General features: G+C 43.2%; 2 protein-coding genes across 2 annotated transcripts; both read right to left on the reverse strand.

Annotated features, from left to right (window-relative positions):
• Positions 1–350: 350 nt before the first annotated feature.
• CPLX3 (complexin 3) lies at positions 351–10,656 on the reverse strand. Its single transcript, XM_074285276.1, has 3 exons — positions 10,259–10,656; positions 4,248–4,335; positions 351–2,482 (listed from the first exon to the last, which is right to left on the reverse strand). The coding sequence occupies exons 1-3, from the start codon at positions 10,420–10,422 to the stop codon at positions 2,258–2,260; spliced, it is 477 nt and encodes a 158-aa protein (XP_074141377.1). The 5' UTR covers positions 10,423–10,656; the 3' UTR covers positions 351–2,257.
• Positions 10,657–14,090: 3,434 nt separating this feature from the next.
• Positions 14,091–24,268, reverse strand: LOC141558993 (protein ERGIC-53-like). Its single transcript, XM_074296976.1, has 4 exons — positions 23,652–24,268; positions 18,298–18,430; positions 17,019–17,143; positions 14,091–14,788 (listed from the first exon to the last, which is right to left on the reverse strand). The coding sequence occupies exons 1-4, from the start codon at positions 23,795–23,797 to the stop codon at positions 14,653–14,655; spliced, it is 540 nt and encodes a 179-aa protein (XP_074153077.1). The 5' UTR covers positions 23,798–24,268; the 3' UTR covers positions 14,091–14,652.
• Between the last annotated feature and the right edge of the window lie 216 nt (positions 24,269–24,484).

Raw genomic sequence — 24,484 nt, forward strand, 5'->3', positions numbered from 1 at the left:
AGCTCGGCTCTGCATCCCCGGCTCCCCCACAACTAAGCCTTCTGTCCTGAAGTCCAATATTGAGTACACGGGGGAGGAGATCACTTGTCCCCGTGTGACCCTGGAGCCTCTCTGTGCGAGGGGGCTAAATACAGGGTTTAGTGCCTGGATGTATGATAAGCTGGATGAGGATGACAACATTAATTCATCTTTCTATCGTACTGTGGAGATATTTCATTTGAACATTTGAACAGGTATGTTCTTCAAGGATGTCTCAAAATCAGGAGAGAAACCTCTGGAGGGAGACTCACATTTCTAAGATATCTCCTGATACCTGTAATTGTTTTATTTTACAAAGCCACTTTTATTTGTTTTTATTTAAATATGTCTTTGAAGACTTGTTCTTGTGAGGACAGAACTTTGGGACTGATTCTCCTGAGGAGAGGAGCATGATTGGACAAGGTGGGTGGTGTGGGGACATCTGTTAGAATACAAGAAAAGAGTCATATGATGTGGACCAAAATTTTATTCTTCATTAAGCTAAGACAGCTGAGTTTTGAATTATAAATCAAAAAGACTTTCTACTGGAAAAAGGAAGACATTAGGATTAGGGACTTTGGCCAGAAAGAACAGAGCCCAGCTTATCTCAGTTAGATATGACTAACATGACCTGGCCCCCTGTACTCAAGAAACCACACAAAAACTTGATTTTGGAACTCTGACTGGGAACTAGAGAAACTTAGGTTTTGTCAGGTCATCTGGGCTGAGGGCTGGTCCCAAAGCTGGGGGGGAGAGGGGAATCCTTTCTTCCCTTCCTCCAGAGCCCCAGTTGCCTCATCTGGAAAATAAGAGGGAAACACTTCTCAATCTCACCCAATGGGTTGGGCAGAAGCAAGGTGAATTAAGTCCTAAGTGTGGGTTTGCTTTGAGAATTCCACAAGGAATGATCCTGGTAAGAATGGAGAACTTTTGGCAATGTGCAAGTACACATGTGACTGAGAGAAGACCGAGACCTCAAATGAACTGGCTACATAGACACTGTCCTAACACTCTTATGGGACTCCCATTGGCTCATCATCCCTTCAGTCCCCCAATAAAATCAAACTTCAGTTAGGTTAAAAAAAAAAAAAAAAAAAAGGTTTGTCAGTATAGGATTTTCCAAAGGCTGAGATGGTAAAGCCATCAAAATGTGAGATTGAAGACCAAACTTCCTAATAGAGAGAGAGAGAGAGAGAGAGACTTCTGGGATTGATACCTCAAGGCATTGACTCACTTGGATGTGGACTTGGGGGTGGGGGAAAGGCACACCAAATGGTTTGTGCCTTGAATATCTGGGGGGCTTGTTCAGAGAAGGATCCATACAGAAGGAAGTGGGACTTGACTTGGACCTTGAAGAGTGGACAGAATCCTTCCTACTTTCAAGGCACAGAATGGGGAGGGGGCGATAGAATCAAAGATATGCAGCAATAACAGGGAAAGAAGCCAGGAGTCCTACATGGCAGTCCCTCCCCTCTCCCTCTCCCCTACTATTCTTTCTGGTTCCATGTCCCAAGGTAGAGTCTACAAGTCAACATTTGTAATACCGGTATGTACAATGGCTTCTGGGTACTAAGATCTGTGTGTAAAGATGGAAGTCTATGTTTTGCCTAATGCATATTAGTGTGTATGCGTGTGTTTGGTTTTGTGTTTATGATTGTGTATTTTAGGTATATCTATGGATTTGCAGGGTGTGTGTGTGTGTGTGTGTGTGTGTGTGTATTTGGTTTTGTGTTTATGATTGTGTATTTTAGGTGTATGTGTGGATTTGCAGGGTGTGTGTGTGTGTGTGTTGTGTGTGTGTGTGTGTGTGTGTGTGTGTGTGTCTGTTTGAAGGATGAGTTAGGAAAATTTCCTGCTCTCCCTTGTCCTTAAATGTCAGCCCCACACTTGATTGGGGAAGAGGGGCTTTGCTACCAGAGTAGCCCCATATAACCATCCTCTAGATAAGGGACCAGAGTTAAGGATATTGGGAGTGGGGGGTCGGTGGAGACCAGAAGGCAGACTAGCTAGGATGGAGGAGGACCCTGGAGAAATAAGGACTCAGACAGAATGTGGGTCGCCAGGAGGGGAGCCCTGCCTGGGCCCCAGGGGAGTGATACTGTTCTACAGATACCCTCCCTGCCAGCTGAGTCTCCCAACCTCCAGCCATCCCTGTCCTAGCCACACCGTCCCTATAGATCACACCAAGTTGAGCTGGGTAGACTGACAGCCTTGGGGGGCTGAGGACAGGGTGGGGGGGTCACATGATGTGGCACTTTTCAGCTGATTGCTTTAATTCTCCCAAAGTAGCCTGTGCCTTGTCCTTGATAGAACCGAGATCCAGGTTGGGGATGCTGGTCAACTGTCCAATAACTGAAGCCTTCTCTTCTTCCTCCTCATTGTCCTCTTCAATCATCTTGGCCAGCTCCTTGGGCAGCTCCACGTCACCCCCAGCCATCTGGATCTGGTTGTCATCTGTCTCGTTCTGTTGGGGAGAGAAAGGAGAAAGGACTGGTGAAGGGGGCAGTAACTGGAGTCCAGACAATAGAACTCTGGATAGAGGGATATTCCCAGGGACTTGCTATGCACTTGAGCATGATCCCCTTCCTCACACTGCATCTTGAAAAATAGCTAGAAATCCTACCCTTTATTCAAAGCTGTACTCAAGTCCCACTCACCAAGACTTAGTTCACTACTCTAGCCCACAGGGACCTCTCCCACTTCTGACTGCTAAGAATAATAACTAGCATTTAAAAACTTTAAGGTCTGTGGAGCAGTTTACACATAGCCAGTATGATCTTCACAGTAATCCTGGGAGGTAGATGATTTTATTATTTTACAGATCACGAAACTGAGGTATATAAGAAATTCAATGATTTACCCAGGATCTCACAACTAGTAAGTATCTCAGAAAAGATTTAAACTTAGGGCTTTCTGACTTCAGGTACAGTCATCTATCCCTCCACTTCGCTACCTAACTGCCTGCACAATAGCAGCCTGTGGTGTCATAAACTGTACCCTGCATTTGCCTTGTAAAATCAGACTGCTCCCTAATTCCCCAAATTTGAATCTTATTTCCCAAATTATGGGGCTGGGTCAGCTAATTTTTTCTATGGAGTTACTGTAGAGCTGGACATATGGCTGCTACATTAATGTTTTGCTAATTGCTCTTCAGGTTTCCTTTCTATGAGTATCAATGGGTATGTCATGATGATATGCTTACTTAGTACTGGATGCTTCTATTCTTGTTCTTACTACAAGGATCGGGATGGGTAAGATGCAGATTCAGGTACTGAAGAGCAGCTAGTGGTCTGGTGGAGAGAGCATCACTCCTGGAGTCAGGAGGACCTGAGTTCAAGTTCAGCCTCAGTATTGACACTCACTAGCAGTGTGACCTTGGGCTAGCTGTGTAGCCTTAATTGTCTCACCAAAATAAAGAAATCAAATTTGGAAAAAGAGAGGGAGAAAACTATATATGGAGCCCTCGCCTTCCTAATATGTCAACATGACCATTAGAACACATAACGAGGCTTCAATATGATCTCAAAACATTCTATGTCTTTTTCATGCTGAGAATAGAAGGCTATAAGATATTAGGATATTCTGATACAGGAAACAGCAGTGGGGTATGTCTCTGGAAGTGGTTCGATGAAAAGAAGATTGGATTTGAGAAAAGATACCTAGGTTGGAGTCTCTGCCTTGCTATTTTAAGCCATGTGACTTTAGACGCAACATTTTCCCTGGATAAGCCTTTATTTTTTCATTTAATAAAATGATGGGTAACTGGATGATACTTAAAGTTCTTTCAGCACTAATATTCTATAAGATTTTGGGAAGGACAGAAAGGAATTGAGCTCAAATATTAGGTCCTGGAGTTTGGCTAGTTTTGGGGGGGAGATGGAATGGGGGGGATAATTAAAAAGGCTAAGAAGGAAAACAATCCTTGTCCATCAATGATTTTATTCTCCCTGGAATCCTTCATTCATTCAATAAATGTTAATGACCTGCTGTGTTCGATTCTAAGGAAGAGAAGGAAAGAGAAGATGGGTCCTTCATAGCCCTAAGAGAATTCAATGTTTTCAACTCAATCTCTGCAAATTTGGTGTGGGGAGTGATCCTGAGGGAACACTATTTCAGGAGGTCTTCCAGCCCGCCTGCATCAATGCCCCAGAACCTATACAGAAAGGAAGGTTCATCGTCCAAGCTAAAAAACAAGGAGACTAGTGTGGGGGGGGGAGGAAGTGGCTCACCTTGGGCAGTCGATACTTGTCTCTGAAGTGGCTGCGAAGGGTAGCCCTTTCTGCCTTCCTTTGTGTGAACTGTGCGTCTCGTTCCATCCTGCAGATCAGAGACCAGGAATCAGACTACGTGGGGCTAAGAGGTCAGTCTTGTGTGAAGGGCAGTATCAGAGGAGAAGGAGCCCAGATTACTATGAAGGGCTTTGAACCTCTTCCTCTGCTACATGGGGTTCTTAACCTGGGGTTTGTAAACATTTTTTAAAAATAGTTTTTAAAATACATCCACCTTTGCAAAACCTTGTATTCCATATTTTCACCTTCCCTCCTTTCTTTCCTCTCTACTAGAAGCAAATAATCCAATATAGGTTAAACATGTTCAAGTGCACATTTAAAAAAATTGATAACTATATTTCAATATTATTAGTTTCCTTTGTATTCTTATAGATGTCATTTTATGTCTTTAAAAACATAGAGAAGGGGTCCATGGGTTTCATCTTGACTCCAAAAAGATTAAGAACTGCTTTACTAGATTTTAAGCTCCTTGAGGGCAGGAAGTTAAGAACAGAAATCTTCCTCTGATGCCTTGTGGGAACCAGGAGGTGACCTTGGGTCTTGTAAATCTATGTTAGTTCTGACAGTTCACACCAAAAGGAAACTTTCTTTGGAAATGAGCATGGCAAAAATACTGAGTCTTAGGAACATTCTTGGTAACTATTGCTGTTATTCAGTCCTTTTCAGTAATGTCTGACTCTTCGTGACCTCACCAATGAAAAAAGACTAAAAAAATTTAAGAATTATAATGTTTCAAAAAAAAAATTTTTTTCACCAGGAAAGATTTACTTGAACTAATGCTAAGTGAAGTGAGCAGAATCAAGAGAACATTGTATATAGTAACAAGTTTATGTGATGATCAGTTGTGATGGATTTGCTTCTTTTCAACAATGAGGTGATTCAAGGCAATTCCAATAGATTTGAAATGGAAAGTGCCATCCACATCCAGAGAGAGAACTATGGAGACTGAATGTGAATCAAAGCATAGTATTTTCACCTTTTGTTATTGTTGTTTGTTTGCTTGTTTTTTTTTCTTATGTTTTTTTTTCCCTTTTGAGATATTCTTCTTGCATAGCATGAGAAATATGGAAATATGTATGGAAGAATTGCACATGTTTAACCTATATCAGATTGCTTGATGTCTTGGGGAAGAGAGAGGGAGAAAAATTCAGAACACAAGGTTTTGTAAAGGTGAATTTTGAAAACTATCTTTGCATGTTTTTGGAAAAATAAAATACTATTATGAATAAAAAATTATAATTTTTCTACTGTCTATAAATTTTAATTGCTGATACTTTAAATATAGAAAGAACCTAAGATCTGTGAATTTAAAAAAATGTTGATGACTATCTCAATGTAATTGGTTTCTTTTGTAACCCTATTTATTTTGTTGCATGTATTTAAAAATATTATGAAAAGAAGTTCATAGGCTTCAACACATTGCAAAGGGGGTCCATGACATGAAGATTAAGAAGTCTTATCCTAATGCAAGTTATTGCTCCAAAAAGCCACAAATTGATATGCTGTTCTAGAAACTGAAACATGCTCTTGTGAAGATTAAGAAGCTATAGTTTAAATGGAACGATCACTCAGAGGTTCTCTTCAGACTGGCAACGGAAAGGGTTGTTGAGGTTGTTTGCATAGTACACCAAAAAGCAGAAAGAAGCCCTATTTGAGCCATCTTTCTTTGCAATGCACACAATGAACATGAGAAGAAATACCACCATGGGGATGATTATAATTCACGCACCAAGATCTGTTCATGATGATGAAAAAGGAGAGAAATTACTGAGATTCTTCAAACTAAACATATAACTTGATATTTCATGATGTCAATGGGAAAAAGGGGAAAAGGGAAGGATGACATAAATGTGCTGAAAAACCTTTTGAGATTAAGAAATGAAAGAGCTCAAAGACCTATCGGTTGTGGATTATTCAGAAGCCTTGCACCTGGAACATTATTTCTTCAAGGAGCTTCTTGAAAGGTTTTTGAGTATAACAGGAACCAAAGAACATCATAAAAATGAAACAATTCTCTCTTAATAGAGAAAAAAAGGATTGGCTCCTGATGTGAGCATGATTTCAGAATCAAATCTCTATGTGTCATCAAAAGATCAAAATTAACCCCAAATCCGAAGAAAAGCTAAAAGTAGGAAGATGCTATTCATAATTATAATAGCTCCCAGTAGACCTAAACAAGCTATTGACTGAAAATTGGGAAATAAATACAAAATAAAGGTATTATTTCCTAGAAAAGTTTAACCAATGTAACTTCAGTCATGTGAAGGAACAAAAGAAACTAGAAACTCCACCAGCCAGAAAATATATGTCCTCCTTCAAGTAGAGAAACATAGGAACAAAGGGCAACCTAAGCTTGGAATACAAACTCATTTGTAAAACATCACAAAAAAGAAGGGTAAGAGTGGATAATACATCTTCATAACCCAGCAAAAAATAATAGAGAAGAAAACAAATTTGTAAAAACTCAGTGTGAGACTCACTTACACTAGATTATCCTGAGTATTTATAGATGAAGCTAAACAGCAAACATGTGTAAAGTACAACAGATCTGCTGTTTCTCTGGTTATTGATCCTCATGATTAATGATATGGAACAATCATATTTGACCTCCCCATGTTGTACGTGCTAAGTGAGGAAGTGGAAGTCGAGGTGGCACTAAATGATGAAGTTCAGAAGAGCAGTCAGTCCTGAATAAATCAAAAGAAATCGTTGTTGGACACACTTAGGAAGCTTTTTTCCCCCTGAAGCTGGGGTTAAGTGACTTCCCCAGGGTCACACAGCTAGAAAGTGTCAAGTGACTGAGACCAGATTTGAACTCGGGTCCTCTTGAATTCAAGGCTGGTGCTCTATCCACTTCACTATCTAACTGCCCCTCCTTAGGAAGCTTTTAAAGCTTGTTGTCAACAAGAGAAGATTCAAAACAAATGTAGAAAATCACTTGTGTCAGTCTTATTCCTCTAAAAGGTGACTGTCTTCTTTCTTGTTCTTATGAATTCTTTATGAATATCAAGAAATTCTTAATGAATTTCTTAATTAAGAATTCTTAAAGAATTCTTAATGAATATCAAGAAAATTGATATTGTTGAAAATATCAGCTATATCATGTGATAGGAGAAGTTTCAGATTTTCAGAATATTTTCTAAGGCAGAATGTATTTTCAGAGATCAAACTGACAAAGCAAAGAATACTAGAATCCACTGTATTTATATTTTTGATTATCAAGAAAAGCATTTGACTTAACGAAATAAGATGTAGTTTTAAAGATTCTCCTTAATGATTAAAGCCATATAATAGTCCTCGATAGATGCAGCCATAGAAATAACTTTATTCAGAGATTTTTTTTTTCATTTTTAATGTAAGTGAAGACTATGTTAGAGAAATGAGTATTTGTCAAAAGTATTTGTTACTGTCATGGTGGATGCTCTGTGCGGACTGGATGGAAAAGGAATTCCCTGTAGATGATGAGATCTCCAGATGCTTATGTTTATGGATGACACTGTGCTAATTGCATTGAGCTTCTGAAGACAACCTTTTTGAGGAGACCCACAGCCATTCAAAAAAGGATCAACCTAACAATTCACACAGGAAAAATGAAATGGATGAAGAATACATATTGTCCAGATAATGACATGCACTGGTGACATTGGGTTAGTATGTTTGTCTATCATTTGCCTGTCTATCTATCTATTGATCTATCTGGGAGAAGGACAGTGGATGGAAGATGAACTGACTTCATAATGAATTTTGGAAATTACATAGTACTTTCAATGATCCCAAGCTGCTTCCTTCCAACAAAATTCTCCTATTAAAAAAAAAAACACCAATCGATGTTCTGCCTGTGATGCCATAGAGTTATTGATGGTGGAACATATCATGATCCCTGAAAAATCAATTGCAGGGGAAGCAAAGGACAATGAGAAGAAACATGATAGGCATAAGAACTCGCTAGCATATTGCCAATGATTATTTACATGCAAACAACATAGCAGAGTGGACAAAAAACCAAAACCAAACCAAAACAAAACAAAACAAAAAAACCACTTGTCTTTAAAATCAGAAGACCTAGATTCAAATCCTGACTGTCCAACTTTCTATCTGTGTGATCCTTGGCAAGTTGCTTCATTTCTTTGGATTTTTACTTTCTCCTCTGTAAAATGAGCATGTTGCAATTACATGAACACATCCCTTCCAGCTTTCAGTCTATAATTCTATGATTCTATAAGTAGCCTAAAAGATATGGACAAGGATGCATGTGATCAGAGAAGGAGGGTGGCCACTCATGTATAAAAACTGAGGAACAACAGATGGGCATCTGAATGATACACCAGCATCCACAAAACATGAAGGGATTTAGAGAAAGGCTCCAGCATAGTGAGGAGATCCTCTGTGGAGGGTGTTTGGAAGGACATGAATAAGAACAGCACAGGATGAGAAGGCTTGGATAGTTCTGAATTTGCACCAGTGCAGTATGTGCCCACACAGATTACATCATAGATCTATAGAAACGTGAAAGTATTCCCACTGGGTAGCACACCAGACCTCACATAACAGGTGCTTAATAAATGTTTGTTGAATTCCATTGCGATGGCAGATGGATATAGGAGGAAAATTACAGAATTTGGAGTCGGGAAAGCTGGGTTGTATCCTGGTAAGTAGTAGTTTCCTCCCTCTCTGACCTCAAGAAAATCACTTCCTGACTCTAAACCTCAGTTTCCACAAATTTTAAATGGAAGAATTGGACCAGAGGGCTCTCTTGAGGTCCTTCCAATACTAAATCTTATGGTCTTATGGGAAGGTGGCCAGGAAGCTGATTTACTACAGAAGAGGACAGGCTTATTTTCTGGAGCAGGGTAGAATTAATGAAAAGAGCGGGCATAATTCTGCTATCTCAAATCTTTTTTCCTTGGATGTCTTTCTCAGCTTCTTTCTGGTCATCATTAATCCCCTTTAGGGGGAAGAGGTGTGTGTGTGTGTGTGTGTGTGTGTGTGTGTGTGTGTGTGTGTGTGTGTGTGTGTGTGAGAGAGAGAGAGAGAGAGAGAGAGAGAGAGAGAGAGAGAGAGAGAGAGAGAGAGAGAGAGAGAGAGAGAGAGAGAGATGGAGGGGAGAGAGATAGAGACAGAGACAGAAAAGGAGAGGGAGGGAGAGGGAAAGGGAGAGGGGGAAAAGGAGAAGGAAAGGGAGAGGGGAGAGAGATGGAGTGGAGAGGCAAGGAAGATGTTGCTTCCCCAGAAGCTTTTTGCTTCTCACTCCCCACTTCAGTAGAATCCTATATCAACTTTTTGCTATGGGTCTCCATATGGCTCCCCTAGAGTACAGTTGGGTACAAGAGTATCTGCATGACTCAGTCCTGTTTCTGTTCTGGTCTTTTTTCATGCCTGTTTGGTTTAGTCTTTCCAATCCTGCTGAATGGCACTGTGTCTTTGTCTCTATTTCTATGTCTGTGCAAAATCTCTATCAGTCTGATTCTTTCTGACTCTCTTGTCCCTGACGCTCACCCCTGAGCCCTCAGTTCCCAGAGAGCCTGTTGGGATACCCAACCCACTGAGGGTAAGAATCGGATTAAGGGATTATGTGTTTCATCAGAAATACATTAGGGACCTCCTGATCCCCCCTCCCCTCACATCCTTCTCTGGCTCCAGACTTTTTCTTCCTCACTCACTAACTCTCAATAACCCAGATTCTCTAGCTCTTCCAAGAGGGGCTGAAGTTGAGGACAGGCTGGAACTGACTCCTGGAGTCTTGGGGGTGATTTATCTTGGAGGAACTCCCCAATCATCTCTCTGAAATCTGGTTCTGTCCCAGAAAATGGGAAAGGGGAATCAAATCTTCCATTGGTGGTTGGAGTGGGGGGGTTGCCCGGAGAATAGACAAGCCAGGAGTCCCTAGAGAGGGGGAAATGCTATGGATACACAGGAGGGATTAAAACCCAGAGGGAGATTCCCCTACTCACTTCTCCTCTACCAGTTGCTTCTGATATTCCTCATACTCCTCCCGAGTCATGCCTTGAGCTTCCGCCGCCGATTTGTCCCCTTCACCCTTCTCCTCGCCGCCCCCCAGGCCCCCAGCGAGGTTCTTCAGCTGGCCTCCCACCATGGTTTTCACCATGAACGCCATGTCTCTCCCCTAACCAGGAGTGGGTGACGGCAGGGGATCTTTGAGGAGAGAGGACTCCGGAGGAAGGGGAATTCCGTTCAGCCCTCCAGCCCTTCCACCCCTTTCTCTTGTTCTTGCTTATCAAGCCCTAGAGAGTTTCAGCACTCCGGCCCCTGTGGACAGCTCCCAGCCCGCTGGACTCGAGCCGCTAAGCTGGAGTTAGGCACGGGCTGCCAGTGAGTTTGGCCAGCAGTGTCTGAGTCCGCCCCTCCCTTCAGTCCTCAAACCTCTCTCTCAGCTTTCTCCAGTTCTTTAAAGAGGGATGAGGGGGCGTTCACTGGACTGACGCGACCAGACCACATGTTCTGTTCCCCCGACACTCCCCCCCTCCCCAGGCTTCATCAAGGGAGTTAAATGACAGTGGATTAAGGGCTGCCTATGGGGTATCCGATGAGCTAGAGGTGGGTGGAAGACGAGTCTCTGACCTGTGGAAACAATCTCAGATTTGGAGTCATGTGATAGGGGTCAGAAACCTATGTAAGCTCCGGCAAATTATTTTTTGATTTGTCTTTGCTGTTCCCTCATTTTTCAGTTGCATCTGACTCCTCATTTGGAGTTTTCTTGGCAAAGATACTGGAGTGATTTGGCATTTCCTTCTCTGGCTCATTTTACAGATAAGGAAACTGAGGCAAGCAGAGATGAGCGACTTGTGCAGGGTCACTCAGTGCCTAAAGCCAGATTTTAACCCAGAAGGCCAAGCACTCTCTCCACCACACTACCTAGCTGTCCCAATTCCCCTTTAGAGGACTCAAATATCCTCTCCTCTTAAGTGTGAGGATTAGATTAGAAGTACTTCACATCCTTAATTCCTGTGATTGACTAATGGGAAATAATTGAGGGCTATCAGAAGAAAAGCTATATCAGAGGCAAGTGGAGCTGAGACATCAGTCCTTTAGGTGATATTTGCCTAGGCCAAAGTTCAACCCAGAGCCTCGGATCCAACTCAGCACAGAGCTCACAGCCCAGGCTAGAGTTCACAATACAATGCCCATTTTAGCCCAAAATCTAAATCACAGAGCTGGCAGACCAGAGTGAAGTTCATCCTAGAGACCTCAGCCTAGAACATGACTCATAACTTCAATCAGCCTAGAGCCCAAAGGCCATCAGCCTTTAAAGCTCAATTCAAATGACATTTCTACAATGTTTTACATGATTGCACATGTATAACCTATATCATATGACTTATTGTCCCAGGGGGAGGGGAAAAATTTGGAACTTGAAATCTTATAAAAATTAAATGTTGGAAAAAAAATAACTCTAGACAGAAAAAAAAGACATTTCCTACATGAAGTTTCCTTGATTGCTGGATTGATAAATAAACTTTCCACTCTTCCCCTGACATTGATAGCATTTTGTCTGCAGCTGTCACTTACTTGCCATAAATTATATCATTTTATAGTTGTTTATGTGCCACATGACTGCAAGTTTCATGAATGAGAACAAAGACTACATCTTATATAAACTTTAAAACTCTTCCTCTGCCTAGAACACTGCTCTACATACAGTAGATGCTTAATAAAGATGTGTTGAATCAAACCTCCAGAGTCCAATCCAGATTCTCAGTGCTTCACTCTGCCCAGTCCAGATATCATTTATTTGGGGATGTGGTTAGTGGGGGAGAGGACAGAGCTTATGGAGTCCAACCCAGCCCAGATCTTACTAATTCTGACACCTTTTTATCCCTTTCTCCCTAGCCCCTTGGAAGAGGGTAGTGATAGAACCATACAGGGTAGTAAAGGGAGAATGAGGCAGGGTCAGTAACATTTTTCTCTAAAGAAAAATATAGAGAATTAAGGTGAGGATAGATTAAGGAAGGGTTAGTCCTTAACAAAACAAACTTAAAAATGTTTAAAAGTAAAAACTCTTTTTGCCATAGCTAAGAACTGGAAAGTGAGAGGGTACCTGTTAAATTAAGAAATGACTGAACAAATGGTGGTATAAGAATGTGATGGAATTTAGGGTTCCACCAATCTGCTTCTCCATCAGCTGCTCTGCAAAGGGATTCACGTCTTCATTATTATCCCAATGCTGCTCTTCCAACTCTCTAGAACCCTATTAACATCTGGCTTTACAGATGATGGCATAGCAGGAAATAAGGATTGAACCATAAGGATTGTAGGTAAAGAAAAGGAGTTCTTGACAGGGTCCAAACACTAGAACCAGTCACAGAAAAATGGTTGCTTTTTTCATGTGATTATAGATTTATAAAAGACCTTAGGCAAGCGACTCCTGTCCCCTGAGCCATTTTACAGATGAGGAAATTCAGACCTCAGAGAAGTAATATGACAAGTAAAGAGCAGAACCAGATTTAAACCCTGGTCCTTTGATATATTACTGTATTATCCTGTATTTTATTGAAAAGTTCTTTCACTTGTTTGTTTGGAATGTTTTGTTCAATCTTTCAGTTATAGCTGACTTGGGAGATCTTGGGAGAGATATTGAAGTAGATTGTCATTTCCTTCTCTAGTTCATTTTACAGATAAATAAACTGAGGTAAACAGGGTTGAATAACATTCCTGTGATCACATAAGTGTGTAAAGTTGGATTTGAACTCGAATCTTTCTGACTTGAGGCCCGGTGCTCTAACCACTATACCACCTAGCTGCTTTGGGATGTCTTGGGCATAATTATATAAGGAGACAGGGAATTAAATTTCGTTATCTGTCAAGGTCTATTTTGGCCCCAGACAGAGAGTTCATAAGGAGATGTGCCTCCAATGACTATGTGAACAGTTCAAATAAAGTTAGCCATGCAAGGCACCCAAAACACTTGCCAAAAATGGTCAATGTGGTACCACTGCCAACTCAAGGACACAAGATTCTCTTCTATTAACAATTGATTAACTGTTTTCAAGAAATCATGCATCGTAGGAAGGGTTAATCAGGTGCATCTTAGGAAACATTAATAGTATAAAAACAAAATGTATCCATTTATAACCCTGCCCCCCATGAAAACAAAGAACCATATCCTCTAAGATAATAGCAGTGCACTGAACAATGGGAGGCGAATTGATAAGACAAGATACTCCCAAGAGAAATGTCCAGAGAGTCTGGAGGTTAGGGTTCTAATCTAGGCTGTCTATGTTTAGTCTATGCATCAATTGCACAACCTTGACTGTGGACAAATCATTTCTCCCTCCGAATCTCAAATATTCCCAATAAAGTGGGTGGAACTCTCTCTCCCCTTTCTGGGTCACAGAAATACTTCCTAGGTCAGATGAGATGGAGAAGGTTGGTAAAACACCGAGACAATGGGAGATGTTATGTGATCTTGCACACAACCTGGTGTATACCGCTTCCCTTACTTGAAGCGCTGAATTGTAGTGGAAAGAGTGCTGGTCTGGATTTGCAGAAAACCTTGCTTCAGATCCAGCTCTGCCATTTACTATTTGTGTGATCATGGGCAAGTCATTTAGTCCCTGGATCATAGCAAGTTAACTTCAGATCGGACTGGATTACCCCAAGGTTCTTTCTAACCCCAAATGTATGATCTTATGTGACAAGATCATCTTAATATATTTCTTACACTTGTTTCCTCATCTGCAAAAGGGAATAAAAAAAATCTTCTCTGTATATTGGTCAGGGTTCCTTCAAAGATCAATAAGATAAGGAATGTGATAGTGTTTGGTAAATTTGGTAAATACGCTTGTTATTTATTATTATTAAGTGGTTGAGCTGGAAAAGACCAATGGATTGCAGCTGCATTCTAAGCTTCTTGGTTGGTCATTTCTGTTCATTTGGGAAGGTCATGGCTTGGGGGGATTTCTTGCGTCTCATCCTTAAGCAGAGTTGTCAATATCTATAGTTATCTTTCTCTCCAAGGGTCTAGGAGTTAAATTCACAGAAGAGACTATTTTTCTGGAAAGTCATTCTCCCCCATCTCTCCTATTGTTGATAGCCTCAGGTGACATTTGGCAAGGCAACTACTGAGAGGTGGTGACAGCTTCAGTGATAATCAGACCACAGCAAAGAAGATGCTACAGGAAAGAAGGGTGATAGATGGAGGAGAGGCAAAGGAAGAAAAAAAACCCACCAGATGCTTTTAATGTAGCAGAGGATTCATCCTGAATTAGTCTCCCAAGGAAACATGCCCAGGAAGAAAACAATAAGGAGGGAGAACATATTGAAAGAAAGGCTAGAGCATACCTAGCCAAATGAGGGACTTTAAGCCTATTTGACTGAAGTGGGGAGTTTAGGGGCAGGTTCTTGGGGTCGGGGAGTCCTGTCTCGGTGCTCTGCTGAGGCTCCCGAATAGCTGTTTTGAGCCAAGGGCCATGGCAAGGGAACTTTTGGAAAAGCATCCCCTGAGGTTCCTGTCAGTCTCCCACCTGTGAACACAAAAAGAGAAATTACTCTGGCTGGCTGCAGCCTCTGCCTCCTCCAAACCATGTTGGACTCAATGGCCTCTGAGTTTCCATTCAGTTCTAGATCTGTTCCAATCCAGTTCTAAATCCCCGAAGCCCCCATCTGTTTTACATACCCCTAGACCCTTCTCTACCCCAATGAACAATTTTAATCACATACCATTCTCCTGTTTGGGAACCCACAGTGACTCTTTGTTGTCTAATATGCCAATCCAGTTTCTTCCCAAGAATGACATTCAAGGCCCTTGCCCAAACTGGCTTGAGCTAATATTTCCCACCTTATTTTTCATCCCAATGTGCATGATCATCCAGAGCCTGCTCTGGACCAGTTTAAAGAACTGGAGAGAGTTCAATTGGCCTGGAGATCAGAGACTCATTCTGCTTGGCACATAAAATGCTCATTTCTGTGTCTATGTCTTTGATCATGGAATGGAAAGCTCTTGGATGGCTTCTGCCTTTTCTGCACTTTTCCAAGGCTACATTAAACCTCACATTCTCCATGCTTTACAGTTGACAAAGCATAACAATGGCATAAAGTAGACTGCACAAGTATTATTATTCTTATTGTACAGATGAGGAAACTGAGGTTCAGAAATCATCTGTCCAAGGGCACACAGTAGGCACACAGGTGCTGGAGCATGGGTAATCAGATTCCAAGTCTAATCCCCCTTTGATCCCATCTCAAGCCAGCTTTAGAACTTCCTAAAATCTGTGTCTTCCTCCTCTTCCTGCCTCTCTCAAGCACAAAGACAGGGCTGGGCACACAGACACTCAGCAAATATTTGTTGACCTGGGCTGAATCTCCCTGATCTCATCTGAGAGCAGGAGTGAGCTTGGAGAGGCTGCCACGTCCTCACCTTACCTTCATGTAATGAAAAAAGATCAGTGTTATGTTAAGAACCCGTCTGTGCTCTTTCATTTTCTAATTAGAATCAATAGTTTAAAATGCTTCAGAAATTAGTTTTTTTTCATTCCTGTGACTTTCTTGCAAACATATCCTTTCCCCAATTTGGGAGGAAACCTGTTCAGGATCACCCTCGGAGAAGTTAGGGTCAGAAGACAGCAGTCGGGTGGAATGAGAACTAGAGACCATACCACCCAAAGACCAGTTTAAAGAACTGGAGAGAGTTCAATTGGCCTGGAGACCAGAGACTTAAGGGCTTCTTGGGAGGCAGCCCAGATAAAGAGTTGCTTTATAAAGGAAATACTCACCAATGGTAGAGCTGTACTCAGGTCTCAAGTAATGTGCTAAGGTCAAAAGAATGGGGTAATTTTTAACCTATATTGGATTGCTTGCTGTCCAAGGATGGGAGGGTGGGGAGGGAAAGGAGGGAGAAAATTTTGGAAGGTGAATGTTGAAAACTATTTTTGCATGTATTTGGGAAAATAAAAAGCTATAAAAAGAAGGATATAGCTTCTGCTACATAGTTCCCCTTGTGGTCTAACCATAGTGTCCCATACTTTTCCTATCCTGCTCCCCATTCAATAAACCTCACTACTTTCCTATTACTTCTAGAATCAAATATAAAATCCTTTTTTAGACATCAAATGATATACTTGCAAAATGCTTAGCACAGCGTGTGGCACATGGTAGGTGCTTAATAAATGCTTATTCCCTCCCCTTCACAAGAGGGCTGCCTCCTATCTTTCCAGTCTTCTTAACCTAATTCTGCTTCTGAAATCCGGGGATTTGGAGCATCTTTACTTTGTTTATCTTTGTTCTCATGCCTGGCACACTTTCCCATCCCATCTGAGCCTCTTGGCTTCCTTCAAGTCCCAGCTAAAATCCCCCCTTGTACTAGAAGCTTATCTTGATCCCTCTGAATGCCAGTTTCTTCCCTCTCAGACTGTCTCCCAATTTATCCGGTGCATTACTTGTTTGTGCTTGGATGGTTAAATATTGTCTCTTCCATTAATTGTGTGAGCTTCTTGAGACCCTTTCTTTTTATCCCTAGAATTAAGCCCAGTGCTCGGTACATAGTATGTTCCTAATAAATGCCTATTGTCTGTTAGGAAATACTTTGAAAATTAGGAGTTTTATGTAAGTTTGGGGAAATTACTGACTGGTAACGAGGGGTAATCAAAGCCCCTATTTATACAATGCCCATTTCCAAAAGGGTTTTTTGAGATTTGATGAGTTTTTTTTTCCTGAAGAAGAGTCTGCCCTGTAGAAACAGGAGTCATTATCACCCACCTGAAGAGCAGACAGTAAAAGGCACAGCCAGTTTGGATCAGGAGAAAGAGCAGAAAGATGCCACGAGACAGACACAGGACCCTCCGTGGCCCAGCATGGGAACAGGAGGCCTTGGCTGCATGTTTCTGCAGGGGGAGAATTTGAAAATTTATTCTCAATTATTATTATTAAGGACCTTATTAAGGACCCAAAAGCAGGAACAAGGAAGGGTTCCTGTGGGAAGGAGATCTGAGCCTCCGTGGCTTGGGAAGTCCTATACCAAATCTGAGGCAAATTCAATCCCTTTCCAAAAACCTGGTCTCTACCAAGTGATCATGATCAGGTAAAAATCCTTCTTGCCAGTCTCCAGTGTCTGTGGGAGAAGCAGGGTTTCATCAGTGATTGGGGATAGTTTGGGGACCTGGAATATGAAGGAGAAAATAAAGAGTGAGAGAAAAAGAGAAGAAGAGAGAAAAAGGAAGCCAGAAGGGAAAGTGGAGGAATCTACGTGAGACTGAGACAAAAAGAAATAGAAAGGGAGAGATATGGATTGAAAGAAACAGACACAAATGTGTGTGTGACAGAAACAGAGAGACAACAGGTATGTATGTGTGTATGTGTGTTTTTATGTGTGTGTGACAGAGAGAGAGAGAGAGAGAGAGAGAGAGAGAGAGAGAGAGAGAGAGAGAGAGAGAGAGAGAGAGAGAGAGAAATGAGAGATAATTAGACAGAGGTAAAGGACATTAGGAGAGAGAGGGAGAAAGAGACATATAGAGATGGAGCAGAGAGAGGAAAAGACAGGAAGAGGGAGAGATAAACAGAAGAATATCCAGAGATCAGAAAATAGATGCAATGCGAGGCAGAGAAAGTATGCAAAGAACTGGAAATAGATCCTCAGATCCTCAGAAAAAAGGTCAACAAAGACTGAGGTGTAAGGAAGGAAAAGCACTGTGCAGACATTCAGAAACAGGTTAAAACTGAGGAGAAAGTAACACACAGAGCCAACAGATGAAGTCAGGAAGGGATGCAGATGCCCACAAACACAGTGGATACAGAAATACACCCAGAAACAAATGTGCGCGCGCGCACACACACACACACACACACACACACACAAACACAAAAACAGGAAGACAGAGCCAGACAGGAAAGAAGTGGGAGAAGGCTGGATCTAAGCATACACTAATATTCTCAGAGAATTTGGATTAGTGTGATGGGGAGAAATAGAGAAGGGAGAGGGGGCGATCCAAATGCTATCCCAGCCCCCGTTCCTCATCCCCCCCATAGGTCCCCTTCTCACTGGCAGATGAAGTAAACTTTCTACATCTCTCTGCAGTAGGGTCAAAGTCTGGTGCAGCTCCTGGAAGTGATTCTCTGTACCCACAGGCAGGTAGAAGGCTTTAGCCTTGGAGGTGATGAGGGCGGCAGCAGCCCTGTATCCAAGGGGGGAAAAGCAAAGAGAGAAGGCAGACCTTATTATCTCCCCATAGAGAAGGGGAGTGGGATGGATAGAGAGATTTCACAACAACTCCAAAGCTTCAGTGAAGGGGAGGAGGTTCTTAGCCTTAGTCTGCAATTGGCCTTAAAATCACAGATGGTCCAAATTGGAGATCCAAGGTCTTCATTTTATGAGGAAAGAACTTGAAGCTCAAAGAAAGCCAATAACTTGCCAACAGTCATTGTTGTGGTAAGTTGATTTTGAGTCATGTCCTACATGTAACCCCATCTGAGTTTTTTTATTTTTTGCCAAAAATACTGGGGCGCTTTGCTTTTTCCTTTTCCAGTATTTTTTTTTTAAACAGATGAGGAGCTGAGGCAAAGGGGTGAAGTGAGTTGCCTACAGTCACTCAGCTAGTATCTGAGGTAGAATTTGAACTCAGGAAGATGCGTATCCACTATGGCGCCACCTAGGGACTAGTTAAGATAAGCTGACTCTCTTGACTGGGGCTCATTCCATTACTGTGATCATGGGATCATAAATGTAGACCCGGGAAAGGCCTTAAGAAGTCATCAGCCTTGTTTTACAGATTAGGAAACTGAGGCCCAGAGAGAGGAAGTGACTGACTCAAAGTCACAAGGCGGTAAATAGTGGAGTGGGGAATTGCTCCCAAGTCCCCCGACTCCAAATCTTGTGCCTTTTCCATTGCACCACATTGGATCTGTAAAGATTCTTTTATCTATTTCGGCTTCCTCTTCCCCAGTTCATATTGCAATTCTTCTATTATCTGAATTATCAGTGATCCAAAAAAAAAATTCATTCTCCTCAGGCCAAGCTGGTGATGTGCCTTTTAACACTTAGCTTGACTGGTCCTGGCACTTCTAGTACCCCTGGGGGCAGCTAGGTGATGCCATAATGCACCAAGCTCTGGGCTTAGACTCATCTTCCCGAGTTCAAATGTTGTCTCAGGCTGGGCAAATCCACTTAAGTCTGCTGCCTCAGTTTCCTCATCTGTAAAATGGACTGGAGAAGGAATCAGCAAACTACTCCTATAACTTTGCCAGGGAAACCTCAAATAAGGTAACAATCAGACATGACTGAAAAAGACTTACACTAAAACCTTTCTCAGGACTATGAGAATGCATTGTATGGGTTATGTCCTGAAAGGGGAGTTATATGGACTATGTCTTCAAATATGAGTTATACAGATGTCAGGTAGGGAAAGGATTTCTGCTCTATTGAAGAATCACCCCAAGAAAATGGAAGACTGTGAAGTCACAATGATTGAGATTAGACCCAAAGAAAAGGTATGAGAAGGCGAGGGACTATGGGTGTGAAATATTACAAACAATATTGTCTTCTTCCTGAAATTATCTTTTCTCTTTTTCATCCTTTGTTATAAGAAACGACTGGGAGGGGAAAGGAAGGAAGTATATTGGGATATGTAGATAATGCAAAAACAACGCATAATTTTCAAAAATTGAGTTTAAATTTATATTTAATTTGTTTAAACTCAAGAGAGTTTCAAGAAGTCAGTCTAGTCAGTCACCCCACACTGCCTGATGTCCCTGTACCTAGCGTCATTTAGCCCAGATCTGCGGCCTCAGCGTCACCGCTGCTTTTGCTCTGAGGCATTCCGGAGAGATGAGTCTATGACCCGAGCTCAGCTTCAATCTTGTGCCCCTGTTCTGTGAGCCAAGCTTTTGAGAGACAGATTAAGTGCAGTCCATGGCAAGAGAATTAGGCTTGCATCGTGTAAGTGCATTTCAGGGTTGTTTCATGTACTTAGGAGCTGTTTGACCCTGGGAGAGGTGCTCCTAGATACCCCACCCCACCCCTATTCCTCCCTTTTTTCTCACTGGCCCTTAGGAAAGCTTGATTTTGGGTGAAGATTTTTTCCAGTGCCCTGGGTAGCATGCCTCTCCCCCACCCTGTGTTCAGCACCTACCTCATCCCACCTGGGTCGGCGTGCCCTTCCCCCAAACCTGGACTACGTCCTCCTCCCTCCTCCCGCTCCCTTTACCAGGCTTCCCCTGTGCCATCTGGCACGTACTGCCTACCCGCACACTGCCCCCCTCCCTCCTTGCCTGCCACACATAGGCAAGGAGGAGGGAAAGGAGAGCAGAGTCAGCCTGACATTTCCCCTAGAGACCCTCAGGCATCAGAGCCTGGGCTAGGGAATCCCTGTGTTCTGGGCCTCCATGCCAAGTCTGGACCCTTGGAGGACCTTTCCCCCTGGATCTGGGGGGTGGGGGAAGAGGACCCACTCACCTGTCCACAGGGAAACAGTTGGTTCCATGTTTTGGGATGGGAGAGCGCCGTGTGTGGCTAGAAATCCCACTGTGTCCTCCTCCCCTCTCAGGGATCCCAGCTGCCACATACTTAGCTCAGCTGGGGAAATGTGGGGAGCAGGAGGGTTACCTGGAATCAGGCCAGGAGGCAGCTAGGGAGAGGACATGGGCTGGAGGAAGTACACATGATCGGATGCATCTGGGAGTGAGGCTGGAACTCACTCTCCTCACCTTTCATGCTGCTGCCACATGAAGAATGGGGGAGAGGAGACCCTTCCCCAAACGGGGTCTCATATAGAATGGCAGGAGGCAGAAGGGCAGGGGAAGTTATCCCTGAAAGCCCTGCCTCAGGACACTGAGAGCCCTTATGTTACCCATCCCTGGCCCACCCAGGACTCCCATTTGTGCTCCCTAATCAAGTCTGCCCTTCTGGGGCTAGGCTCTCCAACGCCTGTCGCTGCCTTCCCTCCATCTTCTCCCACTCGCCTCTATTCCCAAGGACTCCATTACCTCATTAGATTGACTGAACCTAGATCAGAGGTACTTGGAGAATCCTCGATCCTCCAGCCCAAGACACGTGGTGCGTGAGGCGCGGAGTAAGGAGTCAGACCACTGAGAAGCTGCCCTGCAACTGACCAGCCTGGTCACTTTGGACCAGTCTTTTCCCCTGGAAGTCGGAGAGGGGAAGGGCTGGTTTTCACCTCTTCCATCTGATCTAACCCCAGGGGGGTTCATTTTTTTAGGTTTGGTTCCCTTCTCTAAAGTGAAAATGGCTGTCAAGATCACAGTGAATTTGCAGCCAGATTTCACAGGGCTGTGAGGAAGGAGCTTTGTATGCTTCCCATGGTGCAAGTATAGGATGCCCATCCAGCTGCATGTTTGAGGATAGTTACTATGAGCTTTTCATCTACTTTATTCTCTTTCTGTCTCTGCCTCTGTCTTTTCATCTTCCTCCCTCCCTCCATGCTCCTATCTCTCTCCCTCTCCCTCTCCCCCTCCCTCTCCCCCCTTCCCTCTCCCTCTCCTTCTCCCTCTCCCTCTCCCCCCTTCCCTCTCCCTCTCCCTCTCTCTCTCTCTCTCTCTCTCTCTCTCTCTCTCTCTCTCTCTCTCTCTCTCTCTCTCTCTCTCTCTCTCTCTCTCTCTCTCTGTTTCTCTGTCTCTCTCTCTGTCTCTCTCTCTGTCTCTCTCTCTGTCTCTTCTCTCTCTTTATCTCTCTTCTCTCTTCTCTCTCTCTCTCTCTCTCTCTCTCTCTCTCTCTCTCTCTCTCTCTCTCTGTTTCTCTCTCTCTGTTTCTCTGTCTCTATCTCTGTCTCTCTCTGTCTCTCTCTCTCTGTCTCTCTCTCTTCTCTCTCTTTATCTCTCTTCTCTCTCTCTCTCTCTCTCTCTCTCTCTCTGTTTCTCTCTCTCTCTCTCTCTCTCCTGTGTCTGTCTGTCTCTCTCCTGTGTCTCTCTCTGTCTCTAACTCTGTCTCTCTCTCTGTCTCTCTCTCTGTCTGTCTGCCTCTCTCTTTCTCTCTCTGTCTCTTTCTTTCTCTGACCACTATTCTGGGACTCAACAGAATGGAAACATCACCAGCATAGAAGACCATTTAGATAAGCTGGCTATCAATGATGCTTTCCAGACACTGGCAGATGCCTTCAGTGCCCACATCCTCTTGGTCGATAGCTCATTTGATGTCAATGCTTTGGGCAGTGGACAGCTAAAGAATTATTTCCTCCATCGCAGCTATTTCAGAAGCCTGTTTCATGTTAATGTGCTTTGTGTACTGGAGTCTTCACCTTGTTTAAGGAGGACAATAAACAAAGCAGGATCTCTTATTCTTGATGGCTGCCAGGGGCCTGGCTGCCTGTATGTAATCTGCTACAGAAACCCAGCAGAAAAGCCTGCCTCTCCCCTTCCTATGTTTTCATCAATGACGGGTTGAACTCAGGTTTTACACAAGCCATATGCAGGTATATACATGGGAGAAAAAATATTTGAACAATTCGCTTGTCTTGTTAAGAATCCACTGTTCTTTCTCATATTTATATTTTTACTAGGTTCTTCTAGAGATGTGATGAGCTGATCCAAAGGAAAGATTTTGATAGTAGGAGTTTCAGAAAAAGTCACAAGTGGTAAAGAAAGGAGACATCTGGAGGTAGCTCCTTTGCCATTATTCCTTATAAGGGGTGCCCCAAAGTCCTAGTGAAGTTTTAAGTTTAATTAAATAGCTATTAGCTTTAACATAAAACAATTAGCTTTAATAGCTTAAAATTACACTGAGGCTTTTGGGGCACACTGCCAACTTTGCTTATATTCACAGCTGAGTTGGTAAGAAGGATAAGGCTATACCAGGATGGAGCTGACCCTCGGCTCCAACCTTGCCAGGCAATGTGCCATCCCTCCTGCGTCTGTGCCCTCTGCTCCCCATGATGGCCCAAGTGCCTCCTCTCAGCTGAAGCCCTCCCCTAAGCCAGATGTCCAAATCTTTCTGCCGAGAAGTCAGTGGGAAAGGACTTGCCCTTCAGCATCTCAGCAGGCAAAGTTACTGACTCCAGGGCCTGTCCCTCTGAATGCCTCCCTTTCGATTCTCTTCCTCTTATTAATGGCCATCCTCCTCATGCTCTCTAAGTGCTTGGGCAGAGGCAGAAGGGAAATGAAGACATCCCAGGGACCTTATGTAGGCTTTCTTTTCTCTCCTCTCCCCTTCCCAACCCTCCACCTGAGCTGTCTTCCCTAGGCTGTAGCCTAGGTTCCAAAATCACTCCTCTCTTTCTAGCCCATGTCAAAATTTCTAGTCACCCCCATTATCAGAAAAGATAATGTGGTATTAATAACTGAGACCATTCCCAAAGGGATGTGTCCCTTAACTCCAAAGAACGAAGCCCTTCTGTTAGAATAGCCAATGGCAGTGAGTGTTTTGATGGAGTGGGGGGCTGTGCTTACCTCATCTCCTGCATGTTCTGAAGCAAAGTCTGTTGCCCATGGAGCAGGACCCTTATAGAGGCAGAATTCTGCAAGAGTCGGGGGGGGGGGAGGGCACTCAGGGAAATGGTCTGAGGTGAGGGATGACCCTTTCCCTGGGGCCACATCCTAGCCAGTCATAGCCAATTGAACCCTTGGAGTCCCAAATTATTCTTTCAAAATTCTGCTCTGGGCTCATCTCCAGGGAGTCTTCCCCAGTTAACCTTGTTTGTGTGATCCATTCACTTGAAAGCTCCTTGAATATATTAAAGCTCGGTCCCTATATTCAGAATTAGGAATTCTCCTACTTCCTAGGAACAAGCCTTTTTGTCTCTGAGTTCTTCAGTTTCCTCATTTGTGAAATGGGAATAATAACACTGATTTTTATAGGATTGTTGAGTGGCTCAAATGAGAACCATCCCTATCATTCCAGGGGTACCTTGAGAATGGGGACTATGCTCATTTCTCTGCTTCCTTTCACAGTGTTTTACCCGAGGGCCCTTGCTGAGAGGAGGCTGATGGGTCCATTGTTTAGACAGCTCACTCCTCAGGATAATAACTCTTTTCTGCCATGTAGAATACATGACTATATGGGCCTAGCTCTGGTCTTAGTTTAGACAGTTTAGAACCTCTTGGCCAATGGCCTGCCCCATCACACCCTGGGAAAGAACCCTGGTCTTAGCATCAGTGAGCTATCCAAGGCTCCTGCCTAACTGTGTGACCTTGGAGACCAAACTGCCCCCTCTCTGTGCTGCAGTATTTGGGCGCCTGGAGATCAGACCTGCAGCCTTCAATGACCCTCATCCCAAGAGAAA

This window comes from Sminthopsis crassicaudata, chromosome 2 (genome assembly GCF_048593235.1).
Source record: "Sminthopsis crassicaudata isolate SCR6 chromosome 2, ASM4859323v1, whole genome shotgun sequence".
NCBI classification, from domain to species: domain Eukaryota; kingdom Metazoa; phylum Chordata; class Mammalia; order Dasyuromorphia; family Dasyuridae; genus Sminthopsis; species Sminthopsis crassicaudata.